The 25,930-nt window shown below is 44.7% G+C and overlaps 1 protein-coding gene across 1 annotated transcript in view; it reads left to right on the top strand.

Moving 5' to 3' along the window:
• Positions 1-25,930, top strand: part of EMP2 (epithelial membrane protein 2) — a 70,422-nt gene that overhangs the window by 27,762 nt on the left and 16,730 nt on the right. Inside the window, exon 2 of the mRNA XM_075899292.2 lies at positions 23,916-24,026. Within this exon, the coding sequence (XP_075755407.1) occupies positions 23,949-24,026 (78 nt within the window). The 5' untranslated portion in view covers positions 23,916-23,948. The remainder of the gene's footprint in view (positions 1-23,915; positions 24,027-25,930) is intronic.

The raw sequence follows: 25,930 nt of genomic DNA, 5'->3' as shown, positions 1-25,930 counted from the left end.
GGACACCCTGATGGAATAAATTCTGATGCTTTGCATGGGGGAGAGACTGAAGGGGAGCTAGTCACACCCTCCCAAAGTGGGCAAGCTCTGGCTGGGAAGGAGTGTGGCCAGATCAAGCATTGATTCAATCACTCCCTTCATGAGCTGGCACCCACATGGCTTTTCTGGAGCTTTTAGGTAGTTATAGCTACTCCCCAATTTCTCTGTTTCAACTTCAGTAAAACTGGCCTCAAATCACTTGCTTCTCAATGTTAGAAAGATTAATGTGCCAGCAGATGCCAAAGAGTACCATATACTTCTTCATAAGACCCAGTGACCAAGGTACAAGATGTGAAAGGAACTATTTGGAGCTCCTTCAAAAATAGAGAAGACTCCTTCCCAAAAATATAAACTTAAGGAATTCTACATTTCTTTTGAGATGGCTGGTTTTCCAGTAGTGATCAGTTTTAGGTACCTCCACTAGTGTTGATCACCAGGCTATGTAGTTCAAAATTGAATTTCTAAGATTTTTTTTGGTCTTTATAGTAATCAGTGGGACTGTAGGTTGAAGAAGAAAGAATTCAAAGATAAGAAGGAATTTAGAGGCCCCTAGGTCACCTGAATCTACAAGAATGATTTTAAAGTATGTGGGGGTACTACAAAAAGCAAATTGTGGGTATAACCAGACTGACCTGCCTTGGGACTGAAGTGCCTAGTAGAACTTGTTCTGTTCTTGCGAGATGGATTGTTTGTGCACTGAAGAAATCTGGTTTTTTAGTAGCAGTGATTTTGGACCTTATTACGGTTGTAAAAAGAGCAGTTTTACTCAATTGGATCATGAAGAGATGGATGCCACAAGGTGCTGGCAAAGGGCACACTGGCTGTATAGTATTTTACAGGCGCCAGTAGCCCACTAGTCAATCAATCACTGCAAAATGCATATAAGGATTACATTTAAAAAGAGTTGTCTGTACTGAAAATTATGTTAAGGCAGAAATCTGAGGGCAACATGTCTCAGACAGGTGGCTTCTCTCTCTCTGTCCAGCAGTGTATACTGGACACTGCACATCTGTTGACATATTGAGTGGCCAGTCTGGCCAGAGCAGCGCCCACTCACAGTGAACCTAGCCTTGCCAGAGCAGCCTGACACACCGCAGGCGGGGGACCCTCCAGCCCAGCCAGAGCATCCCACACTTGCGCTGGGGGAGGACGGGGCCCACTGTGCCATGTCACAGGTGGGGGGTACCCCAGTACAGGGGGAGACGCCTGCTCCTATTGTAAACCTGGCCTGGCCGGAGTAGCCCCTGCCCACAGCAGGCCCCACCTAGCTGTAGCAGCACCTGCCCACAGTGGTGGAACTAGGCTTGCTTTGCCCACCCCTGTTTAAGCGGTTAACCAGTGAAACGTAATGTCTACCAGTTAACTGATTAAACAGGATTTTACATCCCTAGTCAATACCCCCTCCTGTCCCAGGTTACTACCCAAACCAGGTCAGGGTCACTCCCCCCCCAGACCCTGCACCCCCTCCTACACAGCTCTCTAAGGTCAAAATACTCTCCTGCACCCATATCCTCTCCCTGACCTTGCACCCTTTGCTGAACCCCCATTCCTTGCTTCAGGTCCCCCCAAAGCCTTTTCACCCCCTCTCACCCAGGTCACAACTCCCTCCCAGACCTGCACCCTCATTCCTTACCCCAAGCTCCCTTCTGCACCCAACCTCCAAAGACAATGGTCAGCAATCTTTTCAAACTGAAGAGCCAAACTACATCAAAATTCAGAATAAGAGACATGCAAAAATGCCCATTTGCATGACAGAAAATATACAACTTAATATTGATAATTGACATAATGATTAATAATAGCATACATTAAACATTGGACTTACAGACTTTATTTAATGGGACTTCTGCTGCTACATCATTTCACACATTTCTTTGAAGTTTACATCATAACTGATCAAATCCAGCTTCAGGCACATATTCGGGCTGTCTTCTGTCAATCTTATGGCAGGAGGCTGGAGATATGGGGTGTAGGTTTCTGTGTTGAGGTATATGAAGGGCTTAGGGCAGGGGGTTTAGGCATATGATGGACTCAGGGCACAGGGTTGGGGTTAGGGATGTAAACGACTAGTTCTCTAACCCAATAAGCATATGCTTATTGGGTAGTCAAGTAGGTACTTGACTAGTTGCTTCCCCCACCTTGCTGCCTCTATCAGAGAGAGATGGCAAGGGGGGAGCAGGAGTCAGTGCTGTGGGGAAACAGGTTAAAAGCCGGTTCCCCTAGCACCAACTACATGGCAGGGGTGAGGGGGGGGGGCAAGGCAGAGGCACAGCGGGGAAATGGCATGAGCAGGGACTCTTACTACATTTCAAAGGCAGAAACACAGCAGTCAGAACTGGGGCGAGCAGGGACTGCTTGATTCCCAACTCGCCCTGGGTTCCCCACTGCTCTTCTCATTTTTAAATGTAGTAAGAGCCGCTTGCCCTTTAAAAGGCAGAGGCACAGCTGGGATAGCGAGCGCCTCACTTTCACCTTATCGACTAATTGGGTAGTCAGTGAGGGTTGGGGTTTCTTGGAGGAGTTTTTTTGCTTCTCACTTATGTGGTCCCCAACTAATTTTTCTGCAGGGCAGTGGCCCCCCAACCCAAAAAAGGTTCCCCCCCTTGCTATAAATAAAGAAAACATTGAAGCCATTTGTGTTAGAGCTCTGTGAAGAGGTGAGATGTTTTGGCTTCCAGTTTCAAGGGATTTGTTCCTCTGTCTTTGGGCCGCACGTTGCCTAATCCTGAATGGAGTTAGCTGTGACAACGCATTTCTGAGTTATTCTGACACACTAAGTGAAACGTTTGGTAAAGACCTCATGTCCAGTGAGAGAAAGTGCTGCTGTCAGAAGAAGTAAATTCAAAGTCTCTCTGATTTTCTTCAAAGATTGCCTCTACCAGACACTGGGGCTTTGACTGATTGGTCCCTTAGGGTATGATCCTGTACTCTCTTTCGAAAAAGCCTGCCATTTTTTAAATAACCACATCTAGACCCACTTCGTCAGATGCATGTAGTGGAAATTTCCAGAGGCAGGTATAAATATGCAGGCCAGGATCAGGCTGGAGATGACAAGGTGGATCCAATCAAGGAGGATGAGGCCCACTTCTAGCAGCTGATCTGGAGGTGTGAATTCCAAGAGAGCAGAAGCTGCTTTTGTAGTTAGCAAGCCATTCACAGTCTTTGTTTAATCCAAATTATGTGGTCCCCAACTAATTTTTCAGCAGGGCAGTGGCCCCGCAATCCAAAAAAGGTTCCCCCCTTGCTATAAATAAAGAAAACATTGAAGCCATTTGTGTTAGAGCTCTGTGGATTAAACAAAGACTGTGAATGGCTTGCTAACTACAAAAGCAGCTTCTGCTCTCTTGGAATTCACACCTCCAGATCAGCTGCTAGAAGTGGGCCTCATCCTCCCTGATTGGATCCACTTCGTCATCTCCAGCCTGATTCTGGCCTGCATATTTATACCTGCCTCTGGAAATTTCCACTAAATGCATCTGACGAAGTGGGTCTTTGCCCACGAAAGCTTATGCTCCAACACTTCAGTTAGTCTATAAGGTGCCACAAGACTCCTTGTCGCTTTTGCAGATTCAGACTAACACGGCTACCCCTCTGATACACATCTAGACTGTGGTTTCACTTTTGAAATAGTGCTTTTTCAAAGGAGCACCATAACATGATTATGCAAATTGAAATCCATGATTCATTTGCAATTTCGTTTGTCTGCATTTGCATTCCTCTCTCAAAGGAGGAATGCAATGTAGACATGCCCTTATATTCTTGAAGGGTGACTGAAGGTGTGTCTAGACTACAGGGTTTTGTCGACAAAACTATACCTGTGTCCACACTGCCTTTGAGTTATGTCGACATAACGTCGACAAAACTCAGCAGTTTTGTCGACGTATGTCAACCTCATTCTACGAGGAATAACGCGTTTTGTTGACAGAGTTCTGTCGATAGAAGGCATTATTGCATCTACACTGTCCTTTGCATCCACACTGTTATGTCAACAAAGCGGCTTGCTTTGTCGACAGAACTGGATGGAGTCTAGACGCTCTTTGTTGACAGAAGTTTTGTCGACAGTATCTGTCGACAAAACCCTGAAGTATAGACATACCCTAAATGTTAACTGGATCTCCTTGGGTAATATCAACAGATTGCTTTGTGCCTAATCCTAGCTTAAAGTTTAAATTGGTTCAGGACCTTTGTAAGCAGGTTGGGAAGTGGTCTCATTTGGCAATTATTATTAGGTATTATTTACATAATATAGGCATTGACATCATGATAGTGCCGTATACATTTCTCAGTAGCTTTACATATAAAATAGCCCAGCCCCAGTGATCTCCATGGGAAATGTACCTTGCAAGCAATGACAGTGAGGGTTAGGAACATGGTCTTCTCCACCCTGTAATTGTCATGGTTAGTTCAGTATTGTCATTCTGGCTTGTGAAAATGGTTGATATCTATGGGTATGTCTACACTACAAAGTTAATTCGAACTAACAGACGTTAGTTCAAATTAACTTTGATAGGCGCTACACTAATGCTCCGCTAGTTCGAACTTAATTCGAACTAGCGGAGCGCTTAGTTCGAACTAGGTAAACCTCATTTTACGAGGACTAAGCCTAGTTCGAACTTACTAGTTCGAACTAAGGGCTGTGTAGCCCTTTAGTTCGAACTAGTGGGAGGCTAGCCCTCCCCAGCTTTCCCTGGTGGCCACTCTGGCCAACACCAGGCAAACTCTATTGCCCCCCTCCTGGCCCCGCATCCCTTAAAGGGGCACAGGCTGGCTACGGTGCCCGTGCCAGGTGCAAGCCTGCCAGCACCCAGCCAGCAGACCCTGCACCTGGCACGGCTCGAGCCAGCCACCCGCTGCCACCCAGCCCTCCGCCTCTTCCCGGGGCCAGGCTGGCGGCTCCTGGAAGCCTGCCCAGGTCCGCAAGAGGCGGGTGCCCGCCTGGTCTAGTGCAGACATCATGGAATTCGTCCACGACTTCCACACTAGGCACAGGAAAACGGCCGTATAGGGCAGGATAGCTGCCAGCCTGGCCACCCAGGAGCAGGTGTGCATGAAAATCAAGGTGGTCCACTGAGACCCCCAACCCTGAGCCCTGAGCTTAGAACAGCCACACTGGGTCAGACCAAAGGTCCATCTAGCCCAGTACCCTGTCTGCCGACAGTGGCCAACCCTAGGTACTCTGGAGGGGATGGACCAAAGACAGTGACCAAGCCATTTGTCTTGTGCCATCCCTCTCCAGCCTTCCACAAACTTCGGGCAGGGACACCACTCCTACCCCCTGGCTAATACCACTCCATGGACCCAACCTCCATGACTTTATCTAACTTCTCTTTAAAATCTGTTCTAGTTCTAGCCTTCACAGCCTCCTGCAGCAAGGAGTTCCACAGGTTGATTCTTTGCATTGTGAAGAACAACTTTCTGTTACTAGTTTGAAGCCTGCTACCCATTCCTTTCCTTTGGTGTCCTCTAGTCCTTCTATTATGGGAACTAATAAAGAACTTTTCTGTATGCACCGTCTCCACCCCACTCATGCTTTTATAGACCTCTATCATATCCCCGCTCCATCTCCTCTTTTCTAAGCTGAAAAGTCCCAGTCTCTTTAACCTCTCTTCATATGGGACCTGTTCCAAACCCCTCATCATTGTAGTTTCCCTCCCCTCTGCCACCCTCTCTCTTCCCCTCTCCCACCTCCTTTTCCCAGTCTTCCCCAGTTTTGTTCAATAGAGAGAGATTTTATTTTTGAACACAATTGTCCTTTATTTTGTACATCAGGAAGGGGGACTAGGGAGGGGTAAGTGGAAGGAGGTGAGGGAGGAATGGGGTACGAGCCCCCGATGGGGAGGACTGGGCTGGCTCTGCGGGTTTCTGGGGGTGGAACCTCTCCTGCAGCCCCCCAATTGCCCCGTCTCCCCGGATGGCAGCCTGCGGCAAGTGTAGCTGGTCTGATGGCCGAGTGCTGTGATGTTCCCAGTGTGGGTACTCCGGGCACTCCAAGCCAGGACTGCTTTGCAAGCGGGGCACCCCTGAGAACTGTCTGTCTGGGGTGGGGGACGGGTCCCTTTAAGCACAGCCCTCGGCTAGCCTGAGACAGCAGCTCCACGCTCTAAGTCCTCATCTGATGCCCTGCCGGCACTGCTTCCGGCCATCCTTAACCCTGGTTCATAGTCCACTCTGTGTGGACATGCTAGTTCGAATTAGCAAAACGCTAATTCGAACTAGTTTTTTAGTCTGGATGTGTTAGTTCGAATTAACTAAGTTATTTCGAATTAGCGCTGTAGTGTAGACATACCCTATCAAACTAAACTATATAACTATCAAAACACGTGATAGTTTTGTAGTAACTTCAAAAAATGCAGTTGCAGTCCATTCATTAGGGATGCAAATTCCCATTCATCAGTTAACCGGTTAATGTTCGGTCACACTGGGGCTGCCACCGGCTCCCAGCCCCCTCCGGAGCAGCCCCTGCCCACAGCAAGCTGGACTCCCCACAGAGAGAGGCTGCTCTGGACACTGGCACAGTCCCTGCATGTGGCTCCTGGGTTCTCCACAGACAGGGGCTGCTCTAGACAAGAGCAACCCCTGTCTGCAGCAGGCCCTCTCCAGTCTCTTCTGATTACCACGTAATTGGAACTGGCAAGTATCATCCGTTAAGAGGACTAAGGAAGTTGTCCTGTGAAATTGTGGGATAGTTCTGGATGATTCCCAGGCCTTGGGTCAAATGGGGCTGCATCTAACTGCAATGTAATAGGTCTTGGATCCTGGATATCATCTTGAACCAAGGTTGGACCCCTAGTGTTGCAGTGTCCTGAGACCTAGGTCTGAGGCCTGGGTTGATACAGTTACAGTATAGTTGCATGGGGGGCTTCTATAGTGCCCAAACCCATCCCTATTGGTAGAGGATGGTGGGAGGAATTCTTAGGAGGGGTGTCACAAGATTCCCTTTACTTCTGGTCATGTGTCCATTTTGATTTGGAAGTACTACCCTAGGGGTGGGACTTCCTGAGACAGACGGGCTGGGCCTAAGGGTCAGGGGCGTGGCTAGCGGTTTCAGGGTTCAGAAAATATGATCACCATAAATATGGGCAAGCTGCCCCAACTACACATCAACTGGGCCCAAGTGACATTGTACTCCGACTGGCTAGCCTGTGTTGCCACTCACCACTGCCCATGCTAATGCAGCTACACTATTGTTTTAAAATATACCAGGCTGATGAGAGCTAGCATAAGCTGGGAATCTGCTCCAAGCATAAATGAAAACAACTGGTGGTGCCAGGTACTCCTAAGGACACTGCTGTAGCACTCCCAGATTCAAGATCAGCAATAAGTTTGTGCTTATGTAGCCTGCATAAGATAAGTTGTCCTGTATGTTTACACCACTTAGTGTCACATGGGGTGAAGATTCCTTCCAGGACTCATCTCCTGCACAGACCTTAACAGAAGACTACCCTCTCTTTAGCACTTTGTCCTCAAGGTCCCTCCATTGCCACACTGCTTCCAGACAAATGGCACTCAGTATCTGCCCTGGTAGTTTAGTAAGCTGAAGAGATCAGTATTATGTGGTAAAGAGACATCATTATACCTACTTAATTTCTTGCATGGTCCCTATCACTGTGCACCTAAAAAAGTGAGAATTTTTTCCCATATGAAACCCATATGAAGGTCAGAATACCATGAGAAAAAAAAGTCTTTGAATCTGCTGCCTTAGATTGCCATCTTACCTTCTCCCCTTGCCTCAGCCTTCCCAGCTTAATGAGAAACTGATTAGGAATGAAATCTAGATCCCTCTTTTATGTGTGTGAAGGACAGTCAGAAAGCCAGCCTCACCTCAAATTAGTCAGGGTACAGAGTCATAGGGGTGATTGACAGTTTCACGCACAGGATTACAAAGAGTTCCTTATTCCTGCTCCCTTCACTTCTGTAGCCCTTGCAGCCTGTTCAGGGGTTCAGAATAAGGTTGGCACTTTTAAACTGTTCGCAATTCAAATTCTCTAGTATGTTTAGTTCTCTGGGAACCAAGTAGACATATGGACGTTCATAGAAATGGGGTGTTATCCTGGCAAGTAAATAGAAGCAGTAACCAGGGCAGTTTTGCAAGGGAGTTCTCCAGGCTAAGGAGGAGACCCATCTGTTACCTGCTCCCTGGTTACTCAAGGGTGTGACTCTCTATAGAATTTATTTTTGTGCTTTGGTTCCTAGTTTTATGCCAACTCAACCTTTCTCTGATAAGTGGGGCATCAATATTAGACCTTATCTGCCCTGTCTTCCAGCTCCAGGCTGTCCCAGGATTCATTTGCCTTTTTTTTAACCTATTCAGGGCTTGTATGGGATCAAAGAATCCTAGCATGTATAAAATGTGTCTGGGCTTTTATAAGAACTTTTATCATGTCCCCTCCAAGTAACAGAAAGACCAAAAAAACCCACCCAGAAACCCACCCCACCACCACCCCACACTCCACCCACCAAACCCTTGTAAGAGAAGGTGATGTGTAGCCAGTAGTCCAGTAGAGTGGAGATTATACAGGATGGGCTACACTAGAAAATTAGGTCAACCCAGATATAACACTCAGGTGCAGAAAATCCATACCCCTGAGACATGTAGTTAAGCCAAATTAAGTACCCATGTCCAATATGGTGAGAGAGACAACTCCATGGCTACGTCTAGACTGGCATGATTTTCTGCAAATGCTTTAAACGGAAAAGTTTTCCATTAAAAGCATTTGCAGAAAAGAGTGTCTAGATTGGCACGGACACTTTTCCACAAAAGCACTTTTTGCGGAAAAATGTCTGTGCCAATCTAGATGCGCTTTTGCACAAAAAAGTCCCGATCGCCATTTTCACAATCGGGGCTTTTTTGTGCGAAACAAATCTGGGCTGTCTACACTGGCCCTTTTGCGCAAAAGCTTTTGCGCAAAAGGACTTTTGCCCGAACGGGAGCAGCATAGTATTTCCGCAAGAAGCACTGATTTCTTACATGAGATTGTCAGTGCTCTTGCGGAAATTCAAGCGGCCAGTGTAGACAGTTAGCAAGATTTCTGCAAAAGCAGGTGCTTTTGTGGAAAAACTTGCCAGTCTTGACACAGCCCGTGTGTCCCAAAATCTCTGGCTGCCACATACTTGGTCATAGGGAGGGATCACTCAAAATTGTCTTGTTCATTTCCTCTGAAACAGCCAGCACTAGCCAGAGTCAGAGACTGGTACATGTAACCCAGGATCCTTTCATCTGACACAGTATGGGGAAATCTAGGTTGGATATTAGGAAAAACTATTTCCCTAGGATGGTGGGGAAGCACTGGAATGAGTTACCTAGGAAGGGGGTTAAAATCTCCATCCCTAGAGGTTTTTAAGTCTCAGCTTGACGAAGCCCTGGATGGGATGATTTAGTTGGGATTGGTCCTGCTTTGGGCAGGAGGCTGAACTTGATGACCTTCTGAGGTCTATTCCAGCCCTAGGATTCTATGATTAGGTGATAAGGACATTTTTAAACCGTCAAATTAGAAAACCTGCAAAATATCTATAGAACATAAAAGTACACATACTACAACAGAGGCAGGCAATAATTTTCTGGGGGGGAAGGTATTCCAAAATTTTGGCAAGTGGTCACTTTTTTATGGAGGGAGTGCAGGGTCTAGGATGGAGGTTGGGTGCAGAAGGGTGCATGGGGTAGGGAAAGTAGGGTGCAGGAGACAGTGTGAGGTTTGAGAGGGAGTTTGAGTGAAGGAAGGGGTTGTGATTTGGGTCAAGGACTGGGGTACAGAAGAGGATTCTGGCCTGGGGAAGGGGTGTAGGAGGTGGTGTAACTAGTGGGATCCCCTAAGGGTCTGTCCTAGGACCCATCCTAGTCAACTTATTTATAAATGAACTAGAGAAAGGGGTAAACAGTGAGGTGGCAAAATTTGCAGAGGATACCAAACTGCTCAAGATAGTTAAGACCAAAGCAGACTGTGAAGAGGTCTATAAAATCATGACTGGTGTGGAAAAAGTGAATAAGGAAAAGTTATTTACTTATTCCCACAATAAAAGAACGAGGTGTCACTAAATGAAATGAATAGGCAGCAGATTTAAAACAAACAAAAAGGAAGTTTTTCTTCACTCAGCGCACAGTCAACCTGTGGAACTCCTTGCCAGAGGATGTGGTAAAGGCTAGAACTTTAACAGGGTTCAAAAAAGAGCAAGATAGATTTGTGGAGGTTAGATCCATCAATGGCTATTAGCCAAGATGGGTGAGAAAGGTATCCCTAGCCTCTGTTTCTCTGGAGGTGGGTGACAGGGGAGGGATTACGTGAGGATTACCTGTTGTGATCCCTCTCCCTGGGGCATCTGGTATTGGCCATTGTTGGCAGACAAGATACTGGACTAGATGGACCTTTGGTCTGACCCAGTATGGCCGTTCTTATGCTCTTATGGTGAAGGGTCTGGGAGGGAGTTCTGACCTGGGGCAAGGGGTGCACAGGATTTTGATGGTGACCTGGGAGAGGGAGCTAAGGGAGGGGCTGGGGTGCCAGAGGCAGGCTCTGTCCAGGAAGCACCTACCTAAGCAGCTCCCAGCCAGCAGCCCTGCAGTGCCCCCAGGGCAGCCTGGGCTCCCTGCCTGCTGCAGTCCCAGATGGCTTAAAACTTTAGGCTGTTCACTCCACATGGCTTTCTGCTCCAGATAGGCGGGAGGGGGCAGAGGCTTGCACTGCTCCTGCCCCCCCACCAGGCCAATCTCTCAGCTCCTACTGACTGGTTGAAGAGCTGCTCCAGCTCTGATTGGTTAACCAGTTAACCTTTCACATTCCTAATTAATACAAGTAAGGAATCGAGCTTGAAGTGTCCTTATACACAGGGTGTAAAGAATATAATGTATTCACTACTCTACGAACTTTACAGATCCACAGGGCTAATATTCTGAAGAGTATTTAGAAGCTAAGATGTCAATATCTAGTCAGGGCTGGATTAAGGCATGGGCTAGCTGGGCAGCTGCCCAGAGCGCCAACCTATGGGGGGCACCTGATGTGCAGCGCCCCTTATAGCTACCATCAGGCACCCGGCTGCAGATCACGAGCTGCAGCAGCTCCCAGCGGTTAACCCCCGCAGTGCCAGCCAGCAGCGCCCTTCTCCCATCAGCTACGAGGCCCTATATGGCCAGGCTCGGCCCGCCCGCCCCGGGTGGCATTGGGTTGCATGCCAGCGGCAGTAGCCGGGCTGGGCCGGGCCGGGCAGGTGCATCCTGCCACCGCCAGCTCTAGGTACCCTCCCCCACGTGCAGGGTGGGGGCGGGGCCGTGCATGAGCCCTCCCCCAACCCGAGGCTCAATTAAACTGTCTGCCCAGGGCGCTGGAATGACTCGGTCCGGCCCTGTATCTAGTTGCCTAAAGTAAAGTTCCAGGGTTGGTGTTAGTGGGGTATATCCTGTGGTTGTTGGTAAGAATCATCTTGAGGTTAGACAACCACCTAACCTCAAGATGATTCTTGCAACTTGGAACTTTCCCTTGCAACAGACCCCGTTGCCAGCTTTGTCCACATATTCATTCTGCTGACACCATTATTGGACCTAACCATGTGAGTTATAAGATCAAGAACACATATTCCTGCGCAACCAGAAATATAATTTATGCTACATGTGCTGAAAGTGTCCGTCTGCTATGTACATTGGACAAACGTCTCAGACACTTCGCCAAAGGATCAATGCCCACAAAACAGATATTAGACAGGATCACAAAGAAAAAACAGTTTCTTGCCATTTCAACCAGAAAGGACATTGTCTCAACGACTTGGTTACCTGCATCCTGCTTCAAAGACCTTTTAAGACTACACGGCTGCGTCTAGACTGGCAAGTTTTTCCGCTTGTTTTTGTGGAAAAACTTGCCAGCTGTCTACACTGGCCGCTTGAATTTCCGCAAGAATACTGACGATCTCATGTAAGATTGTCAGTGTTCTTGCGGAAATACTATGCTGCTCCTGTTCGGGCAAAAGCCCTCTTGCTCAAATGCTTTTGCGCAAGAGGGCCAGTGTAGACAACGCGGTATTGTTTTGCACAAAAAAGCCCCGATCGCAAAAATGGCAATCGGGGCTTTCTTGCGCAAAACCGCGTCTAGATTGGCACAGACGCTTTTCTGCAAAAAGTGCTTTTGCAGAAAAGCATCCATGTCAATCTAGACGCTCTTTTCCGCAAATGCTTTTAACAGAAAAACTTTTCCATTAAAAGCATTTGCGGAAAATCATGCCAGTCTAGACATAGCCCACTTGAAAGAGAATCCTCTGAACTGTCATTCATGCTTAAATTTGACACTTTACGCCTAAGTTTGAATAAAGACTCTAATTATCTTACCCATTACAAAGAAAGCTTCCCCAATTATCCCCTCTAATATCATTAGCTCACAGACATTTACCTCCTCCTCCAATCCCCCTTCTGTTCAGAAATTTGATTTGTCCTTTTCATATGTGTTCATTTTTTAAATTGTATCCTTTGGTATATATGGTTGTACAAATCACAGCTGGAGGATTCTCTGCATCTTGGGGTCTTCAAAGTATTTGAAGGCTTCAATATCTGAGATATAGGTGAGAGGATTATTCTGGGGGGGCGGGTGAGATTCTGTGGCCTGCTCTGAGCTGGGGGTCAGACTAGATGATCATAATGGTCCCTTCTGACCTTAAAGTCTATTAGTTGTGACAATTTTCTTCCACTATTTGATCTGAGGAAGTGGGTCTGGCCCACGAAACCTCATAGCCTAATAAACCATCTTGTTAGTCTTTAAAGTGCTACATAGTCCTGTTTTTTGTTTCTATTAGGTTTCATGCTGCTTATTTTAATATTCTATCCTGTTTAAGAAAATGACATTTATTCAAATGGAAAAGCAACCAATGTCTCCTATTTGTCTGTTCCTCATCACAAAGAATGGCACTTAGTTTAGTCCCAAAATTGTGCTCCCCAAACATACTGTTAAACAGACTCGAATACTGAAACAAAAGTTTGTTGTTTTCACTAAGGGTACATCTACACAGCAATGTTATTTTGAAATAATGTGGAGATGGAGGATTTCTTACTCCAACTCCTGTAACCCTCAATTTATGAGGCGTAAGGGAAGTTGGAGGAAGAGTGTTCTTCCTTCGACTTCCTACTGTGTAGCCAGTGCCAAAAGCTATTTGACTTCAGCTATACAACTGATGTAGCTGAAGATGTGTATCTTAATTTGACTTTTGCCCTGCTGAGTAGATATACCCTAAAGGAGTTAATCGAACAATATTAAGCTTCCTGAATGTATGACTTGTCTTGCACATTTTCATACATTTAAGGCTTAGTAGGTTAAGAAGTGTACAGAAAAAGCTTTTGCTAATTTGAAAAAAAATCCACTAAGCGAACCAGCTTATTTTGCTTTTCTTACTGAAGATGATTGGATATGGAAAACATCCTAGATTTAAAAAATCACACATTTCCAATTGTTCGTACAAACCAGTGAATTTTATACAAGATTAGGGGACAAAGGTACAATGAAAACATTAACAGGCTTCTGTTTTACATGTGAGATATCACAAGAAACCATAAGATATTGCACAAGAACTCTGAGTAAAATTAACTTATTGTGATTAAGTCAAAACTCTTGTGATCCATCATAAGTAACAAACCTCTCATGCCAGTGCATACAAAGTTTTTTCTTCTAACTTTAAAATATGTAGCCTTACACTACTGTGGGTTCATAAATAGAGGACAGGCTTCCTCTGATTCCGTTTTGTATTACTACTGACAAAGAAAATGCAGCCAAGGCTTGAAATCAAATTTTAACCCCTGGTGAACTTGTCTGTTCTTCTCGTTAAAGAAATCTCAAATGTGTGGAAAGTGCTTTACCACAGATACCCTAATTACTTCTCTTTGTCTGACAAAGAAATTATCTCAGTTTATCTACACTGGCATGTGAGTGACAAAGGTTTGGTCATTCACAGGTGCTTAACCCTCCCCGCTCATGACAAAAGCTTTGCCATGGCAAGTACTAGCTTTGTCAATAAAAATCCAACTAAGCACAGTCAGCACAGGATAAAAGTAACTAAATCATCTTTCCATGGTGATGCTCTGTGGGTCACAGTAAATGAACAATATACAAATAGTGATAGGAATGTAGCAGTGTTAGTCTGGTGTAGCTGAAACAAAAAACAGATACATTTACCTCCCCCCCCCCCATTCCTCTTCTGTTCTGAAATGTGATTTGTCCTTTTCATATGTGTTCATTTTTTAAAATTGTATCCTTTGGTATATATGGCTGTGACAATTTTCTTCCACTATGTGATCTGAGGAAGTGGGTCTGGTCCACGAAAGCTCATCACCTAATAAACCATCTTGTTAGTCTTTAGAGTGCTACATAGTCCTGTTTTTTGTTTCAATATACAAATAGTGAGAGTTTGACAGGCAGGAGGGGGATGCTGAAGTTGCCTTCCAGAACTGGGTCTTTAGTCAGGAAAGACAGATTTGTTCAAGCTTTAAACTTTAGTAAACAACTTCAGGCCCGTGCATGGGGTGGGGGAGGGGGAGTTGCGAAAACACCTCCCATGGTCCCCCAGGTAAGCATGCTCCAGCCAGCCCGGGGAAGCAGTGCGCTACCTGAGCCTCCCTCCCCCATGGCCTGACCATCAGGGGGAAGGCTGGGGCTGATTTCCTGCTTACTGGGGGCACCATGAGAGTGCATTCACACCCTTGCAGTCCACAGTTACAAAAAAGCATCCCCCCCCCCCCCCCCCCCCCACACACACACACACACATACACACACACACACAAATTCCTGTGTACAGGCCTGAACTTGCCATATAAAGGGGGAGGAACAATTGGCACAGAGGAGGGGAAAAAGCCCAGGCGATAAACATCACAAAGTTAAAATTGAATAGGGCTTAACAGGGTGTTTCAAATAGGATCAAGGAAATAAAGATGAGAAACTGAAGCTGGTTATCAGGAATCTTCCTGATAAGGAAAAGTCTCTCAATGGAAAGATATCTGCCACATCTAGACCGGAAAGCAGCAGTGATTCTTTTGAAGAGATGTCCTGCATTAGCAGAAACAGATAACCCATTTTTTTCCTGTGTTGCCTTATATTTAAACATTGGAAAAGAAGTGCTTAGAAGATTGGGAACAGCCAAATATTCCTGCTATCAGAAGATAGCTGGCTCTGTGGATATGGGGAAGGCAGTGAACATAATATACATTGACTTTAGCAAAGGTTTTGATACAGTCTCTCACAGTATTTTTGCCAGCAAGTAAAAGAATTATGGATTGGATATATGAACTGTAAGGTGGATAGGTAGAAAGCTGGGTAGATCATCAAGCTCAATAGGTAGTGATCAATGGCTCAATGTTTGGTTGGTGGTTGGTATCAAGTGGAGTATGCCAGGGTCGGTTCTGGGGCCAGTTTTTGTTCAACATCTTTATTAATGACCTGGATGAGGGGATGGATTGTAACCTCAGCAAATTTGCGGGTGACACTAAGCTGGGGAGAGGGGGCGAAGTAGATACTCTGGAGGATAATAATAAGATCCAAAGCTAGACAAATTGGAGGATTGGGCCAAAAGAAATCTGATGAGGTTCAACAAGAGTTCTGCACTTGGGACAGAAAAATCCCAAGTACTGCTACAGGCTGGGGACCAATTGACTAACCAGCAGTTCAGTAGAAAAGGACCTGGGGATTACAGTGGATGAGAAGCTGAATATGAGTCAACAGAGTGTCCTTGTAGCCAAGAAGGCTAATGGAATATTGTGGTACATTAGTAGAAGCATTGTCAGCAGATCTAGGGAAGTGATTATTCCCCTTCATTCGGCACTGGTGAGGCCACGTGTGGAGCACTGAATATTCTGGACCTCCCCACTACAGAAGGGATGTGGACCCATTGGAGAGAGACCAACGCAGGGCATCAAAATTGATTAGGTTGTGGAGTACATGATTTACAAGGCGAGGCTGAAGGACTTGGCCTATTTAGTCTGCAGAAGAGAAGAGTAAGATGAGATTTGATAGCAGCCTTCAAGTATCTGAAGGGGGGTTCCAAAAAGGATGAAGTGAGTCTGTTCTCATTGGTGACAGATGAGAGAACAAAGAACAATGGTCTCAAGTTGCAATGGGGGAGGTTTAGGTTGGATATTAGGAAAAAGTATTTCACTAGGAGGGTGGTGAAGCACTGGATTGGGTTACCTAGGGAGGTGGTGGAATCTCCATCCCTAGAGGTTGACAATGCCCTGGTTTAGATGATTTAGTTGGGATTTGTCCTGCTTTTAACAGGGAGTTGGACTCTATGACCTTCTGAGGTCTTTACCAACCCTGTAATTCTATAAATCAGTAGGTTGAAGATACCTGATTTTCTTAGTAACAGGCCAGCATAAATCCTATAGTATATTGATGCTAAAATGGCATGTAAAGGCAAGCTATTCACAGTCCAGTGATGTCTTTGTTAAAAATCTTTCTGCTCTGTATAATACAAAGCAGTTGTAAAACCTGTTTTCTCTTCCCAGCTCTGTGACTAAGTTGCTGTGACACCTTATACAAGGCACTAACATCTGTGTATCTCAAATGATTGGGAAGAGCAGGCAGAGAGGGGATGTGCTGCATAGGCACATCATTCAAGCTTATCTAGTTGTGATAATAAATACAAAGTGCAAAGAGTTTGTACCCAGAGGGTGTGGAACTGAAAAGGCTAGAAAAAAGACAAATGGAAGCTGCGTATAATATTCCTGCCTACTATAGCAAGCTAAGATAGCAGTTGAGTATATCCTTGGAATAAAACAGGGATATCTAATTTATGTAAAAGCGACAAGGAGTCCAGTGGCACCTTATAGACTAACAGATGTATTGGAGCATAAACTTTCATGGCCAAAGACCCACTTCGTCAGATGCAGGAGGAATAACGGAAGTTTGAATTAGGAGCTTTAATTCAAACTACCTAGTCCGTGCCGCGTGTAGCAGTGGGCAGATAGTTCGAACTACGGGGCATTTAAAAATGGCGGCACCCGGGAACATGCAAATGAAGCCCGGGACATTTAAATCCCTACGGTGCCACAGGACTCCATGTCACTTTTGCAGATCCAGACTAACACGGCTACTGCTCTGATACTCATTTATGTATTAATTGGAACTTTTTTGCTGTTAATATAAAAACCGAGCTTCTGTTCTCACCATTTACATGAGTATAACTATAAATGCTTGTTATCTCAAATGTGGATCTATTCAATAGGATTTTAATAACTCAATAGTTTGTGATTAATAGATTACACAATATTGTTTTGCTAAATTTTGGCACTTAGTTATGCAATTCTACATATTTATACAGTGGTGTTAAATATTAAGGCTTGAAGTTGACACTGCGTATTCAATACATTGTTCCGACAGTAAGCCTAAAACATTCAAAATAGGGAACTGGTTTGCAAAATATTAGGCATTTCCTAGGTTTTGGGCCGATATTAGAAGTCTGGAAGCAACTTAACATTTTTGGCAACCTGACTATCTTAAAGATTTTCTGAAGTTTTGGCTTGGACTTAAAATCCAGAATGCTTTCAGCCTTTTGTGATTCTGATACTTTTTCATGTGAAACAAGCAGATCCATCTGGAAACTTATAAATATGAAACTTGCAGGTTTAATAGGACTATTGCAATATTACTAACTGACAACTCATATTTGACTTTTTAAATGTTATTAAATAAACCAAACTTTACCCCTTTCTAGAAGCTTTTAGTTTGCTAAGACTATTTATATGAATAGCATATTAACATATGCTGTATGCCAAGCATAATCTGTCTAATCTTGCAAATAATTCATCTCAGTAGCTTTGTACATGACTAATCCTGGTGAGTTCAATTGATCTAAACTTGTTTATTTTTGTTGTGGCCATCTAAAATTAACACATACAGGGCTTCCTGACCTGGAAGAGCAGGCACTCTTCCAAATGACAGAATATTAAATTGTAACTCTGCTCAGGAAGGTCCTTGAGCAGTACAAACTACCTTTCCTGTGACAAAGAGCCTAAACACAGGAAACTTGTGAATGACAGTTTCCTTGCTAATCATTTTAGAATAGGAGAAATGGATACTGATAAAGAGCCAGGGTCATTCCAAGTCCCCAAAAGATAAGAAATTTTTTAGAACCAAATATTATATTGCAGCACCAGTGTCTAAATTTTGGGTTTAAAGGTTTTGAAGATCTTTGGATACTTTCTGGTCACTGAAATAAGTGATCCACTTATAACTAGCCTGCAAAGAGGCAAATTAGACAGACAAGCCTCTGATTTAACAGCAAACTTTTGTTACTCTTATTAAAAACCTATGACTTCTTCAAGACTACTTATTTTTCTTTTCTTCAGCGAGTACTAACTTGAACAGGAACACGAGGATTGTAATGTTGATTTTGGTGGATCTACAAAATACCATTGTAACAGAGTGTACTCATCTCGCATGAGTAGCCCACATTGAATGTGTGCACACCTGCAGTTTTCTCTGTCTCCTCCCTTCACGGTGCTGCGCTCTTTAGGAGGACCTTTGGTGACTCAGCTCATGTGTGAAACTAAACAAATCCCACCACAGCATACAGTCCAGCTAGGCCTATCTCAATGCCCTCAATAGTGTCCTGTAGCGGTGGTGGACAACCTGCTGCCCATTGGGGTTCTATGTGTGGCTCACGAGACATTTTGTTTACTGTTGCACATGTGCAGGGTGGCCAGATTCCATTGGTTTCCATTCATATCATTTTCTTTACCCCACTAGTATTAATAAAGTGACATACATGTAAAGCAAGGGCAGGGGAAATGAAGTGTGTGTGGATTGAACACAACATTGACTAAGAGCTGTGTGCTCCCTCTGTGTTCAGTCGGAATGGTAAGAATCAATCAGCATGTCTCGCAAAGTCTAGGGATGCAAGCGTGGTTAGCAAAACTACTCTATCCCAGCAGGCTGTCTTGGTTACGACAATCTTGCAGCCCAAAGAGACAGAGGGCCACTTATGCAGCCCACTCACTAGCCAAGGTTGCCCATCAGTGTCTTACAGCTTTCCCTGAGCTCAGTCCTTCAATAGTCCTTCCTCACTGGAGACTCTGATGTGGAGCAATGCCCCTAAGGCTTCCTCACTGGAGACTCTGATGTGGAGCAATGCCGCTAGGGCTTGCTCGCTGGAGACTCTGAAGTGGAGCAATGCCCCTGGGGCTTCCTCGCTGGAGACTCTGATGTGGAGCAATGCCCCTAGGGCTTCCTCGCTGGAGACTCTGATGTGGAGCAATGCCCCTAGGGCTTCCTCACTGGAGACTCTGATGTGGAGCAATGCCCCTAAGGCTTCCTTGCTGGAGACTATGATGTGGAGCAATGCCCCTAGGGCTTCCTCGCTGGAGACTCTGATGTGGAGCAATGCCCCTGGGGCTTCCTCGCTGGAGACTCTGATGTGGAGCAATGCCCCTAGGGCTTCCTTGCTGGAGACTCTGATGTGGAGCAATGCCCCTAGGGCTTCCTCACTGGAGACTCTGATGTGGAGCAATGCCCTTAGGGCTTCCTTGCTGGAGACTCTTTGCTTTCATTCGGATTCTCTTGAGTCCTCAGAGACCCCAGCTCTCCAGCTGAGTCACTTCTCTTGAACTCAATTCACAAATCCCCAGATCTCCATCTGAATCAGTCTCAGTTGAGCCTCCTTCCCTCCAGCTGCCATTGGGGGGACTGAGGCTCACCCACTACTCCAGACCCCAACCCAGGGATCTTCTAAATATCAGCCACATCCTTTTAATTAACTACATTTTCCTGGGCAACTTCCCTGTGACCCTTATCTTTCTAGAGTCCTAGCAGCCAGGAGCACTTTCCTTGCTCCCCAGTCCCTACTGGCTGACTGAATGCACATTGACCCTGCAGCTCTTTTTACATTGAGCCTGATTAGCTTCTTAGCTTGGAGGACTCTCTTCTACTGCTCTTTCTTGGAATGGGTGTGGGAGGACCGCGAGGCTTCTTGCAGGGAGCCTCCAGCTCTAATACACCTGATCGTTGGCACAGCGCGGTGGCCATGTTTATTTTAACAAAGCGGGGATTATTTAAATCCCCGCTTTTTTGCCTAAGCCGGGTAAACTAGTTTACATGGCTCCATCGACAGTGCCATGTAATCTAGATGTACCCCTACTATCTCCTTTCCCATCCCAACAAAATGCTGTGTAACGAAGACCACCACCATCACGCAGGGAGTAGCTTAATTTTTACAGAGGTATCACTGCTGTTGCTGCATATTGGAATGTGGTGTGCATACAGATCAAATCTGTTCACTAATATTCCTGTCACAGGGCACACCACTCACCATTTACCCAAGCAATGGGTGACACAGCTAGTGAATGGGCCTCATCGTCGTTGTAGTCTCCTGGGTTAGGGTAATTTTGCATGCCTAGAAATTGCGAGGTGTGCCGACTGAACTGCAGCAGCACTTTGAGTGGCTTCAGAGGGAGCACCCCACTCTTAGTCAATGTTGTGTGCAATCACCACACCCCATGCTTCACATGGCCTTGTTTTATGTGCACGTGACTTTATTAATACTGGGGGTGGGGAAATGATGCAGACAGAAACTAGTGGAATCTGGCCACCCTGCACGTGGGCAACAATAAACAAAAGGTCCCTGAGGTTACCCACCACTGATTTATACCAGCTCCTGCATATTGCTCTGGGAATTAACATATTCAGTCACCATTTTCTTGGATGGTTTGCAGTGTGTGCAGTGACTCCAACTCACTGGCCTGCCTGCAACTCCTCTCTGTTTCAGGAACTGCAGTGTCCTTGCTGAGACTCAGCCCTCTGGCTAGGTCAGTCAAAGTTCCCCCTCCCCAAGTATAGTTCTCTAGTATTCCTAGTCGGCCTTCCCCTTGACTGCCTCTCTGCAACTCCCAGTAGAAGTCAGGCCACCCTCATCTACAACTTCTAGCCCAAGGACACTCAGCTCAGCAGTCCAGGCTCTCTCATAAGCCTCACTGCTTCTTTTCTGAGCTGTCTCCTCATTCCCAAAGCCCATGACTGCAGCCAACACACTTTGCAGTCTCCAACCATTCCTCCCCTTCTGCTGGGGGTGTTTCCCCTTTCTCAGAGGCCCTAACTACTTCCAAATTCTGTTCTTTATGTGTCCTCCCCATCTCATTCCTCCTCAGCTGGGTTCCCTTGCCCACTCCAGGAATATATCCCTGCCTGATTCCTCTCGGCTCTGGCCTGTCGGGTTAATTTGCCTCCTCTTTGGCACTCATTAACTCTCACAACATTTGAGGGGCAGAGGGGAAATAACTCATCACAACTTCCCATTTAAAAAAAAAACCTACACAAACTCTGAAGAACAAGAATGGCAGGGGGAATAATTTGCTTCAGAACTGAACTTCCTCTATTGGAGCGGTTTCCCTTAGGGATGGGATGAGAGAGCCAGTAGCTGTCCCCAGCGAGAGATGGCAGGGAATGGGGGCTGGTGTCTGAGAGTATGTCTATGCTGCCATTAAACATTCACAGCTGATCTGTATCAGCAGATTTAGGCTCATGGGGTTCAGACTGGAGGAAGAGGGGAGGGCTGTAAACTATAGGGCTTGGGTTAGAGACCAGGCTCTGGGACCCTCTGGGGATATCTACACTGCTATTTTATAGCCCTGCAGCTTGAGACAGCTGCTATGGGTATCAGCAGGGGAGTGGACTCTTCCCTGTGCTACAGGATGGTCTCAGCAGGAAAAGCAGCTAAGTTATATGGCACTTAGGTCTAACACACCACCTTACTGCTTCTGTTACTTGGAGGGCAGAGTGTAGTTGACTAGGGATAACTCTGCTCTTCTCAGCCCTGAGACAAAGGGGAGTTGATGCTCATAATGTCTGACCTATACAGACCTCTTCATCCTCTTCCTGGGCTTCTACCCTACTAAAGCAGGGTGGGTTGGCAGGTTTATTTCCACTGCTGCTTTGCTACTGGGCTAGCACTTGAGGCATCTCACTCTTCCCCTGACCTCCTCAATATCCTTAAGGGCCAGCTTCTTTGGTTTGGACCACTGCATTCTGAGGCATTCCAGCATATCCTAGAGGAGGCTGCTTACAAGTCAGGAGGAGGGAGTTGAGGAAGGGCTGTTTCTTTTCAAACCTTAAAAAGGCAGGCAGCCTTATAGAGAAACTCAGAAGCCCCAGTTTAGTGTATCATGCCCCAGTACCCTTCACTATGAAGGGCACGTTAGTCTCAAAATTACCTGTATTCTACCTAAACCTGTGGTGCCCAGCTCATCCTACACCCAATCATGCCTGCACTTAAGAATCATAAAACTGAAGGCCTCAAAAGATATTTGCACCAAAGACATCAAGCATTTTGTTGATACCTGATTTAAGTTCTTTTTTGGGCACAATTTGTCCTGAAAATTAAATCTTAAGCTAGGGAGGAAGTGTTCTCTCCATTCACTTTGGAGATCAGTTGTATAGATGATTTCAGACTACCTTTCTACAAAACCACAAGACTTACATTCTTCATTCAAGGAAGAGCTCTCTGACATTAATAGACACAAACATGACGAGAGGCTTCAGTCATATGCTACCGTAGATTTGGTGGTGAAAATCAATACACTCAAGCCTAAGTGCTGAGTCACCAAATTGCAGTGGCCATGCTTATGCAAATTAGGAGCGGGATATTTAAATCCCTGCCTCATTTGCAATGTCTACCAGCCTATTCTGTATCCCTCTGCCGACAGAGGGATGCAGTCTAGACATACCCTTAAAGACTAACAAATGTATTTGGGCATAAGTTTTCATGGGCTGGATTCAAGTGGGTTCCAGCCCACAAAAGCTTATGCCCAAATAAATCTGTTAGTCTTTAAGATGCCACTGGACTCCTCGCTTTTGCTGGAACAGATTAACACAGCTACCCCTCAGAAAAATACTCAACAGAACATAATTAAAATACACTTTCATTGTCAAACATTCTTAAATAGTAAGAGCAAAAAAGGCAAAAGATAGCCATAGGCAATACCACACATTTAAATTTGTTAAAAAAAATCCAACATCACACCCCTCTGTGTTTGGCAACTGCCCATACCTTTCTATGAGTGGTTCCTTTCAGATTGCTCTTGATGTCAACGGGAGGGCCGGTTGGGCCATGTTTGGCAGCTCTCTCTGTCATTTTTTGGTAGGAAACGCAGGGGAAATAAAAAGACTGGGAAAAATTATTGACATTAAACCAGTTAGAATGAGTGAAGCTACACTTACAGAGGAAAAAGTAGTACCACTAAGTCAGCAATAGACAAAAGGCATAGAACGGGTTTTCCTCAAACAAAAGCTAAGACCTTTTTGGAATGCTATAATATAGTGTACCTAGTTAATCTGCGAACTAAATCCTGAACTGCTTACTTTTGTTCTGGTTTGAGCAGCAATATCATCCTTTATGAATTGAGTATTCCTTCCTTCCTGAGGAAACCTTGACCCTGTTTCCTGAAGCCCCATTTCCTTGCCAAAAAAGCTCACAGTACGAAATGTATGTGCATCTAGGAAATTCTGTGGAACTGTGTGTCCCCCACAAGGGTAGGACAATATATCTCTCTGGAATTGGTGTATTACAAACAGCAACACTCCAATTCACACTCTTTTTAAAAATAAAGTTGTAACTCATTGTGATAGGAATGGACATAAAGAACTCACTGACTAATCCTGTATATCTAGTGAAATTGTTACTTGATGCTACCCTAAAATAAAATTGAAGAGAGCTACTGGTGAGCCTTTTATCTGTATAAGAAAGATTGCTTTAACTTCCCGGTTCAAAACCTAAAGAACAGTAAACATTGTGGCAGGTCCTTACTCTGAAGAGAATTAATACTCAGATCTTTCTATTCCATAAATAACTGAGATCATATTCATGTTTTAAGATATCAACTATTCAGTTTGCATAGTGGTAATCTAATTATATAATGCCTTTTTTTTAACAGCTTTATCACACACTAAACCTTCGCAGAGCAAGCATGTTGATTCTTCTGGCTTTCATTATTGTGTTTCACATAACTTCAGCAGCGCTGTTGTTCATCTCAACCATTGACAATGTAAGTCTCATTCCACCTAGAAATTCTAATTCAGAGACATAGGTTATACTGATTTGAGCTGCAGGTATTCTCTTGCAGTGTATTCACAGCAAATGCACCTTTATATAAATGTGGAGAGAAACATTTCCTGGCCCTATGATTTAGCTGAACATTAAAAGTACTGATAAAAAATGACACAGGCCAATCCAAATGTAATCAACCAGCATATTTAACCTAAACAATGCTCCTCTCTGCTGAACTAAGGCCCTTTTTTATCAGATCCCTCATTTCCCAAAAGCCAGGTAAATGCTAGCTATTATTTCCAGGTATAGAACCAACACTGTAACTAAGGCTTTGTCTACATTTAACAGTTCAAATCCCAGCCATAGTAATGCTTTAAACTAAGGAAATTCTAGGCTTCTTGCACTTGCTTGTAAGACCAGAAACCTCCTGCAGCTACTGTGCTAGAAAAAGGCTATCCAAATCAATGCTACAGCCCTATGTCTCACTGAACAGCACTTGGCTGCAGAGCAGAGGGATGTGATCCATGGACTTGCAATTTCATGATCTCTGGGGAAGAACTTCATATAGAAGAAATGTTGCAATTTACAAACACAACTGTAGCTTGGAGGCTGAAATTGTGGCTTTTGGGTACGTATAGCTGAGTTTGAGGAGAGGTGAAAATTCTACTGAACTCCTGCCCATGTTACATTCACCATGCCAGTAAAATTATGATTTGGTTTGGGAAAGACTTTAATTAATTCATTAATGCAATGTGCCTAAAACATACCATGGAAGACACACTAGAAGTTGAAAACATAGCTACCCTCTGAGATTTTTTAACATGAAAGGCATTGTACTTATCCTCTATGAAATGTGCAACCAGATGAACATCATACCCAATACTGAAAGTGAAAAATCCATTATAATCAACATACTGCACAGTCTACAGTCTCTCAAAGAAAATGAGGAACCACCTAATCAGCATCGTATACAGAAAGAAAAATCAAGGAAAACAGAAGAAAATCAAGAAGGAGCTCTCAAAACTAGAGACTCCCATAAAAAAACAAACTTCCACATGGCTGGATTTTACAAAAACTATATAAGCCAAGCCACTTACAATGCTTACTCCACCTCCGTACAGAAGAACTAGGTGGTGCATCACAAGCCAATTTCTTCTGCCTTTTAATATCTACATTTTCACATCAAAAGCTATGAACAGGACATATCCAGCCCACTTAATTAGCCTCATTAACACAGGTCCTACAATTCACAGATGCTATGGACTTTTATTTCCTACATTTTATTTCTCAAATATTAAGTTATAGGTATTCATCTGACTTCTTTTAATCACAATTGGTTCTCTGCATTTGATGTTTATAAGATAGTCAATTTCTACAAAAATGATTTTCTCCTCCTCAGCCCAAATATTAGCAGAAATTTCAAGTTTGCAAAATGATAACTGCTTCTTTGATGGGGTTGCCTGCAACAGGGGAGTGGACTCTTACAACCCTGTTTTAAGAACTCAACTTCTATCAGTTGTCTCCTTTATAAGCACTTTAAAGAACTATTGACTGAGACAGTTAAGAAATATGTTAATGTAAGCGCAATTATCATACACTAGTATCCAAGCAAATGTAACCCAAAATAACCCCCAGCTATATAGAAGCATACATTCTTGGTCTTCTAGTGGGATTGTTTATTTAAAACTTGAAGCCTACCGGTTTGTAACCATCTTCTCAATTTTTGTCATTGCCTACATTGGTCTTGCAGAATGCTGAATATGACAATGAAAAAAAAACCTGTATAAGAAATCAGTGTTCAAAATACAGGTTGAACCACCCTGGTCTGGCACTCTTGGAACCTGACTGGTCCCACGAGGGAATTTGCTGGAACAGTGGAGGTTTCCTGCCACCAGCCCCTGA

The sequence above is a fragment of the Pelodiscus sinensis genome, chromosome 15 (assembly GCF_052426305.1).
Source record: "Pelodiscus sinensis isolate ZL-2025 chromosome 15, ASM5242630v1, whole genome shotgun sequence".
Classification (NCBI taxonomy): domain Eukaryota; kingdom Metazoa; phylum Chordata; order Testudines; family Trionychidae; genus Pelodiscus; species Pelodiscus sinensis.
This window is presented reverse-complemented; position numbering and strand designations above follow the sequence as displayed.